The 14,966-nt window shown below is 33.5% G+C and overlaps 1 protein-coding gene across 1 annotated transcript; it reads left to right on the top strand.

Annotated features, from left to right (window-relative positions):
• Window positions 1-3,731: 3,731 nt before the first annotated feature.
• LOC126688608 (polyubiquitin 11-like) lies at window positions 3,732-7,200 on the top strand. The gene is made up of 2 exons (XM_050383364.1): window positions 3,732-3,958; window positions 5,779-7,200. Exons 1-2 carry the CDS (start codon window positions 3,869-3,871, stop codon window positions 6,889-6,891), a joined length of 1,203 nt encoding a protein of 400 aa, XP_050239321.1. The 5' UTR covers window positions 3,732-3,868; the 3' UTR covers window positions 6,892-7,200.
• Window positions 7,201-14,966: the final 7,766 nt, after the last annotated feature.

Consider the following 14,966-nt stretch of genomic DNA (forward strand, 5'->3'; position numbering starts at 1 on the left):
TATTTTCTTGAATAAAAATGTATGAATGCCTTACCTCTCATCGAAGAATCCTTATATAGTATGTGTGGAACGGTTATTTGCTTAATAACCGTTCCTAATGTCGAGGAGTCCAGAGAATTGGGGATAACTTCCATAATTGCTATGGAAGTTACCTCAGTTGGACGGATCGTTCCATAGTAGTTAATGTAGAATTTGGCACTTAGTAGTTTAATCCAGTGAACTCATCCATCTTTCATTAAGGACGGACGAGACTATCTAGGACGGCTTGTCCTTGTAAAAATGATTAAGGATGGATAAGATTCCCATGGGATCTCGTCAGTCCAAAGACGGATGAGGTTAGCAAGGATGCTTGGGACGATCACTTCGTTTGTCTGGTTCGCCCTAGCTTGTCTTTCATTGGACAAGCCATATGGACAAGTTCAGGAGTTGATGTTTTTTGTGACACCATCAATAAGGATGTTATAGGTTTTATTGCAAAAATTTGGGGTTTAGACTAATGCACTGAGCCTTTTTATCAGATCAAAGTATGTAGAGATGTTATTTCATTCTCTTTTTTTAGTTGAGAAAAAAAAATGTTATTTCAGTTTAAGCTACCTGTTGCTTTCAAAACTGGGTTTTACTAACCTATGCCCTTAAAATATATGTTAGCAAAATCATTTTAAGAATTTTTTTATTGAAAATTGAAAAAAAAAAATTGACACATTTTTCAATTTCTAATAAATTTTTTTTTAAATAGATTTTTTTTTTTTGAGAGAGAGTTTTAACCTCTAGCGTTTGCTTCTAATGATAGCTCTTTATCAGCAGACCAAGACATCAATCAGTTTTTGGTGTAGGTAGGGATTGAACTCCAAATCTCTTATTCAACTATCAGAAACTTTACCAGTTGAGCTAGCTAGAAGTACTAGGGCTGTGCAAACTAGTACCAGAGCTGACAAGACCGACCAGCGTCGACCTTCCTGCACCGCCACTACAACCGACCGATAGAGCCGATGCCGGCGAACAGAATGCGAAGAAAGTTCCGACTTCGGTGCAGTGCAGTAATTGGAGCAGCAAATCCAAAACCAAAGCCTTGCCGAACCATACCGACCCCTGTTTCAGAAGTTTGGAACTTTGGATATGGCGTCGTTTTACCGAGATTTTGTCTTTAAAAAAAAAAAAAAAAAAAAAACTACAAACCCATTAATGGTCTCCACCATGTTGCATGCCGTCGTTCTTCTTCTTCTTCCTCTTCTTCTTCTCTTCTTCGTTTTGCACCGGTTCTTCTTCGTTCTGCAGTGCACTGGTCTAGTCTTTTATTACTCTAGTAATTCCTAGTTTCTATTGTCTTCTAGAGAGATTAGTACCCATTTAAAGTTTTAGTCTTTTAATGTTTCAACTTTTATGACCCCCATAAGTGTCTAGCTTGGAAATGACAAAAGAAAAGTTTAAAAGAAAAATCCAAGTGTCAGACTTAGATATAACTCAATTTTCCCACCACTGTGTAGGTCTACTGTGTAGGTATAGTGGTGTATAATATATACTAATATTTATCTATACTTAAAAAAAAAAAAAAAAAAGAATAATTATTAATGCTACGTTTACAATATTTTAACAATAGAAGCTATAAACTATAAACTTAGTAATATTTATCATTTTTTTTTAGTAAAATGTTTTTTTTTTTTTTTTATCAATTTTTCAGCACTTATTTGGACTTTGTAGTGTTACATTGTTACTTTAGTCTCATTGAACACTGAATAGGTTGAAAGGATTTTTTTATTTTTATTTTTTATATATACATAAAAATAAAAAATAAAAAAATAAAAACTAGAATTTTTAACGTTTCAAACCGACCAAACTGATTAAATTGAGTCGACCAAACTGCACCACTATAGGTTGGAAAACCGACCTTAATCGGTATGAATTGGTTTTAATTATGAGAAAACTGATCCCTATCAGTTCGGTAACAATTTTGAGAAAAAACTGAGCTAATCGAACCGCGCACACCCCTAGCTTGAACCCACTTTTAAAATATATTGTTAATGTATGTTCTGAGAGCATACATTAACCGGACTTCTCAAAATTTGTATTGTAAGCTCAATTTCTCTGAATATTATTGCCTTGTGGTCAAATTAGAAAGAAAAATTTTGGTAGTTGTTATTTTATTTAACAAAATCATTATCTTTGGATAGTTGACGTCATGTCACTTTTACATGATTTAGCATAAAATATAATTTTCGATCAATTGATTAATACTTCTTAATATGTAAATGGCCATTCTCTCTATCAAATTTTATATTAAAATATATATATAGAGTCGGATCACATCAACTCGTTTTTGCTTTAAATAAAAAATTTATGGGGATTTTGAGTAGGCTATTTAAGCTGTGGGGTTTGGTTAGAGTTAACAGGTTTTGTCTGGTATAGTTCAAATTTCAAAACCACAAAGCAAAAACAGCACAAAGGACAATGGAGAATGACTTGAACCGTGGGGCCTACTAAAAATATTTGATAACATTTTATTAGTATGGGTACTTAAGGCATGCTTAGACATGCTTGCAATGTTCTTGGCCATCCTCGGCATGCTTTACAACGTCCTTGGCATGCTTAGCAACATCTTCGGCTGACCTCGGCAAGTAGTGGTACACTACTCCTTCACTTCAAAACTTATAAGGTAGAAAGTGGGGGGATTTCTCTTCGATGTGGGACGCTTAAGACGTTGCAAAGCATACCGAGGTCGGCTAAGGACGTTGCCAAGCATGCCGAGGATGTTGCAAAGCATGCCAAAGACGACCGAAGATGTTGCAAGCATGTCTAGGACATTGCAAGCATGCCTAAGCATGCCTTAGGTACCCACAATTAGTATGACACGTTAACGAAAGTTAATTTTTTATTTTGACTGGGTTATCAATTTTTATCCAAAAAATAATAGTAAAGACTAAATTGACACGGTACTGAAAAGTTAGGGACCAAATTGATATAATTGAAAAGTTAAGGACCAAATTGAAATATGGTGTATAGAATAGGGATCAAATTCGTAGTTTACCCTTTATTTTTGCTAATCTGATAGCATTTATTATTAGTAGTACATAACTCCAACTCTTCCAATTGAGCCCGTTTGGTAGAAAAATTTAAGTAATATTGTTTGGGTATTTTTGATATATATATGTGAATAAAAAAGTATGTTAAAATTTGTGTAAGATTATTTAAAATATGAAAATATGTGTTTGAACTAACTAACCGGCCAAGTCCAGTCCAGTTGGAACTTGGAAGTCTTGTAACTTCACTGAAGTTGTTGATATATGTAGTGTATTTAAGGAAGGACAAAATTTAGTTATAAAATTAGTTGTAATCTTAGGTTACAAACTTACTTAATATTTTTTTATTGGATGTGAATTTTAACAAATCCACCATTAGATTACATCTTCTTCTTATATCCTTCATGCTTGCAAAATTTCAAGAAAATTAAAGATCAATAGCTATGTCATCAATAAATTTTTTAAATTGCAAGTTTTTATAATTTAAAATTATGTACAAAATATAAGCTTATAGATCATATAGTAAATGATATCCGATTGACACAAAATTTAACATGTGTATTAAAGGTGTAAAGAACATGCAATTCAACGGTTAGATTTTCAAAATATATTGTAGTATTTATTTTATTGAGTGAGTTTATAACCTTAAGTTACAACCAATTTTGTAACTAAATTTTGTCTTTTTAAGTAATACATTTATTTAGGATTAAAAAATACTAATAATTATCGAATTCGAAAGACCAGAGGAGTGGTCGACTTCATTCATTGACGATCCGATCCATCTGAGATACACATACAATAAAATACAATACAAATTCCAAGGATTTTTATTTTTCTTTTCAGTTTTGCTTTCCATGGGAACTCGGAGAAATCCCAATCGTTGGTTCCCGTCAAGCTCCTCCAACTCCAACTCTACCGCCGCCTCCACCTCTACCCAAGAAGAGGTTCCCTTTTTTATTATTATTATTATTATTATTATATGGTATCAAATTCCTCGTTTCAGTTACCCCCATCTGTATTTGTTTGCATTTTATGTGTTTCTGTGTATCTATGTTCCAAGTTTAAGACTTTTTCTTGTTGTTATTAATAATATTATTGGGTTTTTATTACCTAGTTTTTGTGATTCTTGAAGTGCGTTCATTGTTGACACTCTTGAGTTTTTTTTTTTTCCTCTGAAGTGTTTGGTTTGAGAGAAAATAGGGGAAAATTATGGAAAATGGAAGAAATTTTGTATTGAAGTTGAGGTGACCATAGGTATTTTGAAGATGAATATTCAGTACGACTTTGAGAATATCAGGGTCCATTTCTCTTTTTTGCTGGTTATAACTTATAATTTACTTCTTTGCTTTTTCCATATATATGGGCTAAACTGTTGGATTACACAGTTCTCTGTTCTTGCTTAGCCCGCTGAGTTTTGATGTTATTTTATTATTCAATCAATAAACTCATTTATGTTGTGTAAAATTAAAATACAAGGAAAAAAAAAAAACTTAAAATTTAAATATTTTATGGATGAAATAGTTATTGATCCCTGGTCATCTTGATAACGTTGTAAGCGCGGAGAGTAATAAGAGGCAATGTGATCAAAACAGTGGATTTGTTAAAAAAAAAAAAAAAAAAAAAAAATTAAAAAAAAAACTGATCCAATAGATATAAGAAATAGAATTGAGTGAAATGAAATTTAATGATATTCACAATGATCTTTATAGCTTATGTGTTTGAATTGTAGTTAAGCAGTTTGATGAAGGATGGATGATTGGTGTGGTGCCAAATGCACTTCCTCCTTCCATAATAATGAGATGGAGGGTAAGGTCTTGGGTTCAAAACTCACTGGGTGTGTATAATTTACCAATAAAAAATGGGTATGGTGAATTAATTGGCACATATACAAGTTTTTTGACTGTGGTAGTCAGTAGTTAAGTCATCCCTGCCCATTTCCATTAACACTGGCTTGAGGTTTGAGATTTTAGAGATTGTGAAGTGTATAAAGGGTGGAAACCCCAATTTAAGGGTTGGTTTTAAATGTGCCACTGACATTTTGAGACAAAAATAACTGCAGTAAAACAGCATGGTTAGCATTTGCTTTTATACTAAATTAAATGAATAGACTTAGGGGTGGGACATGGATATATGATCTTGTAATGTGTGAATTTTTGTTTGGTGTTTGATTCTTGCATCGCGCAGACATTTTTGCACAAAAATGTTGCTTGTTTTGTGTGTGATTGGCATGCCAATCTTTCTCTTAAATATCTGATTTGGTCATACTATCATTTTGCCATTATCTCATCTCTAGAATATATACATGTACAGATAACAATTACTTCTATCTCATCTCTTGATTATGTACATGTACAGATGACAATTTTGTTTGTACATGCATATGTTGTTTCTGCTTCTTCTATTTTTTTCACACATATCAAGAGGGAATAGACACGTATAGAAGTAATTCTTCTCTGTGGATATTTTGTATGAACTGAATTTAATTTCCCAGATAATTCCTATTATTATACATGCTATAAACTGCAGCTAAGTTTAGCTTCCTAGGTTTGTTGGGTTTCTATAACAGTGGTGGTCCTGCTCAACAACTCTAATCAATCTTCTGTTCTCATGGTTACAAGGCCTTCAGCAGTATATTCTTTTGTATTTGTCTCCCCCCCCCCCCAAAAAAAATGTTTGTTGGAACATTAAGTCTGTCAAAAAATATATGCTTCTTTTAAATAATCTTTGTGCGCTCTTAGTAAATTATACTAGCTTTTGGCCACAGATAAGTTTATACTTGAAGATCAAAAAGACAGTGGGCTTAAAGTTTAAACGGTATGGGAAAATTAGTGAACTCAAAGCATTTTTACGTGAGAAGGAAGGCATTTCTGAGAGTCATCAGCAGCTCTTTTTTTCTGGTAATCAGCTCAAGGATGACCAAAGGTTGCTGGATTATGGTATACAGCAGGGCTCCACTCTCCACCTTGTTAGCCAGGATTTAGCTGGAATGAAGATATATGTTAGATTACCATCAGATCAGAGAACCATTGTAGTTGAAGTGAGGACTTGTGATACTATCCAAAACATCAAATCAATCATTCAAGCCAAGGAGGGGATTCCGTCAGATCGGTACACTCTTATTTATGATGGAAAACTACTTGAAGATAATGGGATTCTAGCCTCACTCAATATTTCAAATGAGTCAACCCTTCATTTGGTTTTCAATCCAAAAGATGCCATACAAATTTATGTGGGAGTAGGGACTGAAGAGATTGTGAAACTGGAAGTTAAACTTTTGTTTACCATTCATGATGTCAAAGCAATAATTGGGGGCATGATAGGTGTCCCGGTGAATGATTGGGATCTGGTCTATGCTGGGAATAAACTTACGGGTTGCAAAACCTTGGCTTCTTGTGGCATTAAAGATGGAACTGTCTTATCGATGTTTCCTGCCATGATCCAGATATTTGTCAAGACATGGAGTGGGAAGACCATTACTCTTTATGTACAACATCATTATACCATCAGGAATGTCAAAGACAGGATTTTTCGGAAACTGAGGATTCGTTGTGATTTTCAGAATATTTTATTTGCTGGAAAAATGCTTGAGGATAACCGTGATCTAGCTAGTTATGGTGTCCAGATGCATTCCACTCTTAGTATGGTTTTTTCACCTTCACAAACAATCATTCCAATGCGAATAGATTGCATTGTGAACCCAATTCAGAGATTTACCACCATTTGCAATTTGAAGGCTATGATTGAGAAGAAAAGGCGATTTCCAGTGAAGGAAATATTCTTTCATGAAGAAGCGCTGCAGGATCACCGTTCACTGGCAGATTACGGGATTAACAGTGATTCAATTGTAAGGGTTGTCACATACAAAAGTAAAGTTTAACCCTGTAATGGAATCTGCATGGCGTTTGGAAACATTAACTGGACCTATCAGAGGTGGGCCGTGATTTATAGGACTTTGTTTTAGATGGTAATATTTGAACGGAAAGATTATTAAGGTTCTTTATTTTCTACTTATGTTTTCCTCATGTGCTTTTGTTTGACATGCACATGGTTTTTTGTTTGTCATCAAACGAAGCGTATGAGGTTCACTAGAATCACTACCTAAGAAACTTGTTTCTCTTTATATACCCTTTCGTTTTCCACTATAATATTTATTCAGTAAATTCGAGGAATGCATGTTTCTTATAAATTTTGAAGTTATTCAGGTTCTCTCTCTATTTACTCTTTGCTTTTCTCTATAACATTTAGAAAGGTAAAATATTGTTTGTACCTGAAATTTGTATAAAGTTCGATTTTCATCTCCAAATTTTCTAAAATTCATATATATATATTTTTTTGTCCTTACTATTAAAAATGTTAACACTTTATTTCTCCAAAAAGAGCTTTTCCATATTTGGATGAAAATAAAAATTATTAAAAAAATCACTAAAAACACTCAAAACCCAGATGATAGTTCAATACATGATCCAGATATTTGTAAAGACATGGAGTGGGAAGACCATTGCTGTGGAGTCTTGATGTACAAAAACGTTATACCATCGATTCAGCGATGTCAAAGACAAGATTTTTCAGAAACTGAGGATTCTTTGTCATTATCCTTTTGGTTATCAGAGAATTGTATATGCTGGAAAAAGCCTCGAGGATAACCGTGATCTTGCAAGTTATGGTGTCCAAATGAATCTATGAAAAAATACAAATAGCTTAGAAATTTAGCATAGAGACTGGATGACTTTACTTTTGGGGAACTGATACACGAACACAGCTCCTAGACCCATACCCACCACGTAATATTAGTGGTTTTAAAGTGGTATTTCTGTAATATTAGTGGTTTTCAAGGCTATTTTATATTTTTATAGGGGTATATTAATGGTTTGCAAGGGCATTTTTGCAATTTTCGTTTTATAGGGGTATGTTTGCAAATTTAATGGTTTTATAGGGGTATTTCTGTAATATTAGTGGTTTTCAATGGTATTTTTGCAATTTTCTTTGTTTTATAGAGGTATTTTTGCAATTCTATTGGTTTTAAAAGGGGTATTTTTGCAATTTTATTGGTTTTAAAGGGGTATTTTTGTAATATAGTGGTTTTCAAGGGTATTTTTGCAATTTTATTTGTTTTTAGGGGTATTTTTGTAAAATTAGTGGTTTTCAAGAGTATTTTTGCAACTTTCAAGAAGATGAAAGATCAATTACTATGTTATCAAACAAATGTTAAAATTTCAAGTCTTTGTGATCTAAAAATGTGTATATAAAATAAGTTTATTGATCGAATAGTAAATAATATTCGATTTGAATGAAATTTGATATGCATGTTAAGAATATAAGGAACATAAAATTCAATAATTAGATTTTCAAAATTCACATTCAATATAAATATATATGAGAAGTTTAAAGAGTTTCTCTTTAAACTAGTTTGGAGAAAAACTTTGTTCCCACGTGATGCCATGGATCTATTATGTATAAAGTACAACCATTCCCATTGAATTTGGTTTTATGGGTTTGTGTTTTTTGTATATGGAAATGAAAAGGAAGAAAGAAGAACACATTGCCCCAATCTTCTTCTTCTTCTTCTTCTTCTTGAAGTGTTCTTTGTGTTTGGGTTTAAAAATTTAGTGATGATTGATGATTGATGATTACTTCTCATCCTGGATTGCTAGTAGTAGCTATCCTTCCTGGGCTAGCCAATCATCGCCAGTCTCCTTCCTCATTGTACACCGCCATGAGCCATCATCAAGGTGGTCTCCTCGCTCTCTCCCTCTATTTCTGCTTTTCTTGGACTCACCCACTTGGTCTCTCCTTCTTTGATTAGTGATATATCTAAGCTATGGTTGAAATTTTATTTTAGGGTTGGTGGTGATGGATTTTGTAGTGGTGGATTTGGGTTTGGTGGTGGCAATTCAGTTTTGGAGGTGGTGGATCTAGGTTAATGGTGTTGAAGGCTGAACCTAATGCATGTGACACTATTTGGTTACCATGAAATTGTAAGAAAGTAAAAAAGAAAATTGAGAAAATAAAAATGAAGATTTTTTTTGGTTAACAAGAAATAGCAAGAAAGTGAAAAAGAAAATTGAGAATATAAAAATAAAATATGCTTGGCTACCGAGAATTTGTAAGAAAATTAAAAGAAAAAAAAAATAAAGAAAAGGATAATTTTGTTTTTGATTAATTGGTTAAAAAAATATATTTTTAAATCTTGATGGGCTATTTTTGCCATCTAAGAGGTGATGTTGACACAATGGCGGCTCCACATGCAAGCCAGGGTGGTCATAGGACCATTCTGACTTGCAAAATCATGTATATACACACTTGCCAATATATATATATATATATATATATGTTAAACTAATCTATTGTGACCACTTTAATAAAAATGTTGAACACGCTAACTTGAGAATTACAAAAATTTGAGTTCAACAAAAATAAGAGTAATGCTATATTCAAAACATTTTCACAATAATTTCGCAACAAATTCAATGTTGTAGACTGTTATTGATTCTAATTTAGGCCTAATACTGATATTATTTTTTTACCCACTAATAACAGCTTTTTGCATAAGATTTATTGTAAAAATGTTGTGGACGTAACATTACTCCAAAATTAATTTTTTCCCCCAAAAATAATTTAATTCCTTTAAAAAAAAATTAAATAACAACAATAAATATTAGCCCAAATAACAACAAACATAAACAAACAATAACAAGGCAAGACCAAACACCAAAAAGTGAACAAATTCTTCAACAAAAAGCCTATTATAAAACAAAAAAATAAAACAAAATTTTTAGCTTGATCAACCTATTCGATAAAAAAAAATCTCAAAAAAAAAAAATCTCTAACTTCATTTTTCCTTAAAAAATGGTACTAAGAAAGATGTTGTGGTTGTGAGTTTTCCTTGATGGTGACAACAGTTATATTCTTTTTGACTTTGCAATCGCAATAATTTTGCTCTTCTTAGCAACTCAACTTGCAGTTGTAGCAAATATTTAAGCTATCTATTAAATTTTGTATAATTAAAATTTTTTAAGGACCACCCTAAAAACAATTTTTAGAGCTGCACTATGTTAACACTAAAATTTAGACACATCAGCATTAAACATGCCAGCAATGCACACCGTTAGCCACGTAGGTATCAAATTGACTGTAAATAAAAAATAACAGTGATCAAATTGACTATTACCAAAATGTAGGGTCCGAATTGACTATGATCATAAATATAAAGACCAAAATGGTATTTTCATCTATTCTTATTTTTGACTAGCTCAATCCGTCTTCTCATAAAAATTCTATTTTATCTTGTGAGCTCTTGTGACTGTGAGCCCACTAACTGAACCTTGCTTCCTTATCAGCTCTTCATTTACTTGATTCTCAAGAAAAAAAGAAAAAGAAAAAATCTTCATTTGCTTGGCATGTATGCGTGCGGTAGATTGCAAAAGGAATGACAGTTAGTAAAAGAAGAGAAACACAATCGAATTAGGGTTGTAATTTGTTGTATGAAGAACAAAAAAATTATTAAAATAATAATAATAATAATAATAACAACAACGAATATACATGAGCAAACAAAAAGCCAAATCGACGGCTTCATTTTGGTTGTTAAAGACACAAATTATTTTATAAATTTTTTAACAAATGGTTGATGTGATAATTGGTTATTGGTAAGTAAAAAAATAATGTTAATAGTGAGCTCAGATAATAATCAGTAAAGATTTAACACATCAAAAATTTGTAAAATAGTTCATAATGGTTACATTACTCATAGGGGGCATTTGGTTTGCCGTGATGTGCCTTTAATGTGATGCGCATTACTTTAATGTCATATTAGGTGTTTAGTTTATTTAATTTTTTTTTAACATTACCGTAATCTAATATTACAAAATATATCATATTATCTTAATTATATTACTTTCTTAGAGGTGATCTTACATTATTCATGATAAACTCCAAATATGACATTAAAGTAACATGCATCAAGTGCATATCATGGACACATGGACACCACCACCAACCAAATGCCCTAAAAGGCTAAAATGTGATTACAGCTCATGCTCTACATGTATTAATACAGAGAGAGAAGTTTTGTTGGAAGAATTAGGGAATCTAAAGAGAGATGGAGGTTGACTAATGGAATTATCATGCTAGGCTACTAGGATACCACTCCACTAATATTATACTCCCTTCGTCCCAGTTTGTTTGTCCTCTATTCTATTTTAGGATGTCCCAAAATATTGTCCCGTTTCTAAAAATAAAAGTTATTAATTTACTAATGTTCCTATTATACCTCTTCTTTATTTTCAAAACTATTTGAAAAAAAAAAAAAAAAAACTAACAAATATTAAAAAAAAATCAATCTAATTGGGGCACATTTTTAGTTGCCTCATTAAGAATAACTCTTTTAAAAAAAAAGGATAATTACATTTTACCCACTTGTGGTTTGCCTCTAATTCTATGTGCCCACCCATGGTTTAAATTTTGACACTTTGCCCACCTGTGATTCTGACCGTGAGTGCTCCGTAACCCACCTCAATATTTTTCGTTACTCTAACACCAAATAAGTAAAAAACACATCCCAAAACGGATCAAAACTCACTCTCACTCCCAAAACTCACTCACTCCATCCAACCCAACGAAGATCCTACACAATGCAATGCGCTTCGCTTGAGACTCTAGACCAAGAATCATCTGGGCTTTGATCGTGCAAGTAACCCGAGGAAGAAGGAGCTTTGATTCTGGGTTCATCTGAAGCTTGGGTGAGTTCGGGTCAGTTCATTGTGCAGTAAATATTTTGTATTTGATCCGTTTGTTTTCTCTTGATTCTGGGTTCATCTATTGCTTGGGTAAGCTTTAAGTTTTGGTTTTTCTCTGTCCATATGCTCCGTTCATCTGATTTTTTGAAACCTAGGGTTTTAAAATTTTTTTTCGAAATTGGGTCATCCTTCAATTTGCTCTGTGCTTAGCTTTGTTTACTTAATCTTGTACTTTTACTTAATGATATTAAGATATGAATATGGCTGGTTGTTGTTACATATGTGGGGTAGTTTTTTTTCCCCCAGAATTTTATGAGCTAGGAATGCTATATACTTGCCCTTATTTCTCCGAAATGATGTACATTTATGAAGTTGCATTCAGATTTCCTGAGTTCATGTATATTTTTTTTTTGTAAAGGGAAGAAAAGCTCAATGCAGAGATGCCACTAGTGAAACTTACTATAGTATGGGGTTTACAACTTTTGAATTATAAATATGTTTTGTATTGACATTAGCCAACTAGTCTAAAATAATTTGTATGCAAGTTATATAATCTGTTTTTAGCTAAGAACTATATGGAGTTTCATCATGGCTGGGCAGTAACAGAATTTATAGGTTATAAATTGATTTGTAGTATCATGAAAGTGCTTAGTAGAGTTTGACTACTAAATAACCTTATATTCCTTTTATATAACCTTATTTAGTAGTCACTGTGGATTATTACACTGCAATTTTGTAATCTTATAATGACATGGTATGCCATAGTGTACTATCAAAGGTTATGGAGTTAATTTTGGAACTTGGGCTGTAATGAAGAGGAAGATGGAATAAGATGACATTGTAGCAAATATTGGAGTCACTTGCTTAAATGCAGGGTGGGACACGAAATTGGGAAGTAGGTGGTGTGTATGGAAGAGTGTGGCTTTGCAGTTGGTATAAATAGAGAGATTAAAGGCCCCACACTACAGGTAAGGTGATAAGTTAGTTGATGGGGGAGTTATTCATGTGGACAAAGTGTGTATACAAAAATTGTGCAACTTGTTGGATGTGCTACTCTCTTTTCATTCCTTGTAGTGACATTGGTTTAGTGGGCATCTTTTACATCTCCATCATAAATAGAGAGATTAGAGGCCCCACATTGTGCAACTGGTTTAGTGGGCATCTTTTACATGACACTGATTAGATTAATGCTGACAGAGATGACTAAGATAGCTAGCACTAGATCTATATCTGCATAGTTTTTTAAGCCTTATCAAATTATAAGGGTTATAACAGAAAGCATTGACATGGGATAAAGGTGAAAAGAATGGAAAGTCATTTATACAGCCTCTGTATGTGTATGTTTTAATTTGCCTCTGTTTTTGTAGTTGTAATTGAGTCCACAAAATATTACACATACAAAACCACAAATTAAAGCCAGATGGCAATACTAAGTGGTCAAATTGTTAATCAGTAATTGCTTCTTTCTTGGAATTTTGGTGTTTCTTACAAATTTGAACTATGGTTTATGCTATCACACATGCTGAAAATTTGAACTATGCCACTTGTAATAGATTTGTTGGTCTATAAGCTTGTAACAAATTTTTGTTATGTCTTCATCAACTTGCAATGGCTCTACAACTAGTGGTTTCTACCACGCCGAAGATGGTCATTTATGTATCCTTGAGAATTGTGCCCTACGAACAAGTCAAAAAGCTAGTAACTATGGAAGAAGATTCCTCGGTTGTAGTCAATTTAATGTAAGAAACAATTACATTGTTGTATTTGAATTGAATTGAATTATTAGTTGTGATTAATTGTGAACTGTGAAATTAATTGTTATAATTGTAATGATTAGGTTTGTAAGGTTGAATTTAATCAACCATCTTGTTGGCTTTATTCCGTGCCAAATTTGCTTGTATTTCAGCATTTAGTAACCCTGTATTTATGTGGGTTTGTTGTAAGGGTAGTGAGTGAGATAGAGTGATTGAATGCTCAAGAGTGTGCAAGAAAACAGAGTCTCGCGGCTTGATCTCACGGGTGACTCGCGGTTGTAAGCCGCCAGAAGCAGCACACGTGCCAAGCATGCCAGAAGTTGAAGCGTCATGCTAACTGAAGCACTACAGGACAAAATAGGACAACTGGCCGTTCTGTTATCGCGCGGCTGGATCTCGTGACTCAGTCAAGCTGCGAGCCACCCCTGTTTTGAAAAACCTGACGTTTCACATTCTTCTCTCACCCCAGTATAAATACCCCTCATACCCACAAAAGAATGAGAGCTTCTAGAGAGAATTTTGAGAGAGAAACCCTAGAGTAAAACAAGATTGATTCATCTACAATCTTTACATAAGAGTCTCTTCAAATTCCTCAACTCTTTTCCTCTCCATTGTCAAATCCTTGAGAGGCATTTTACCAAAACCTTTTTCTCACCATATCCATTACTGTGAGAGAGCTGTTTGGTGTTCTGGGAAACAGTTAGGAAGGAACCAATTTACATCGGTTGATGCTATGGTCAAGTAGCAGAATCCGGGAAGTTAGAAAAGAAATAGGTTCGGCGCAATCTCGTTGGAGCAAGAAGCTTGGAGGGCTTAGGTGCACTAGGTAGATTAGGCTTGGAGGGTCTATTGCTGTCCATGTATCTCAACTACATTTTCTAGTGGATTGTTTACCGCTTGGAGAGCGGCGGAGAGGTTTTACGCCAAGGGCTTCGGTTTCCTCTTTGATAACACATCGTGGGTTGTCCTTGTGTTTGCATCTTCCTTCCCTTTTATCTTTGCCTTTTATTATCTGCTGTGGGTTGTGGTTTTAATTTGGCTTAGATTGTTTTCCAATTCTGTTTTATAGCTTTTGTTCATTTTCCGCACACTAGTTGTTTGACATAAAGCTTGAATTGATTAATTTGTAAATTGAGGGTCTAAACGTTCAAGGGTATTTTTACACTATTTGAACTTTCAAGGTTGGTCCCAAATGTGGCTTCTTTCAGTGGGTGGATAACGAAACTTGTAAGAGTAACTGTGAAAGGATAAGTATGCTTGAGAATGAATTGCAGCTTGCAAATCAGAGAGAAATGACAACTAGGGAAATAGAAGAAAGAGCTAACCGGAGGGAAAGAGAAACTCATGAGCTTTATGTAGAAGCTAGGGAGAAACTTAAGAGGGTTAGAGAGAGTGAGAGATTGTACAAGGTGGCACTAGTTTTGTCATGGTTATTTTTCATTTTTGTAATGTTGTTGTTGTGT

Source organism: Quercus robur, chromosome 6, assembly GCF_932294415.1.
Source record: "Quercus robur chromosome 6, dhQueRobu3.1, whole genome shotgun sequence".
Taxonomy (NCBI): Eukaryota; Viridiplantae; Streptophyta; class Magnoliopsida; order Fagales; family Fagaceae; genus Quercus; species Quercus robur.

What these genes read in the sequence shown, in the direction of transcription:
- LOC126688608 (XM_050383364.1), top strand. Translation starts at nt 3,869, where the DNA reads ATGGGAACTCGGAGAAATCCCAATCGTTGGTTCCCGTCAAGCTCCTCC. An exon ending in CCACCTCTACCCAAGAAGAG is followed by an intron (nt 3,959 to 5,778) that starts GTTCCCTTTTTT and finishes TTTTGGCCACAG; the next exon opens with ATAAGTTTATACTTGAAGAT.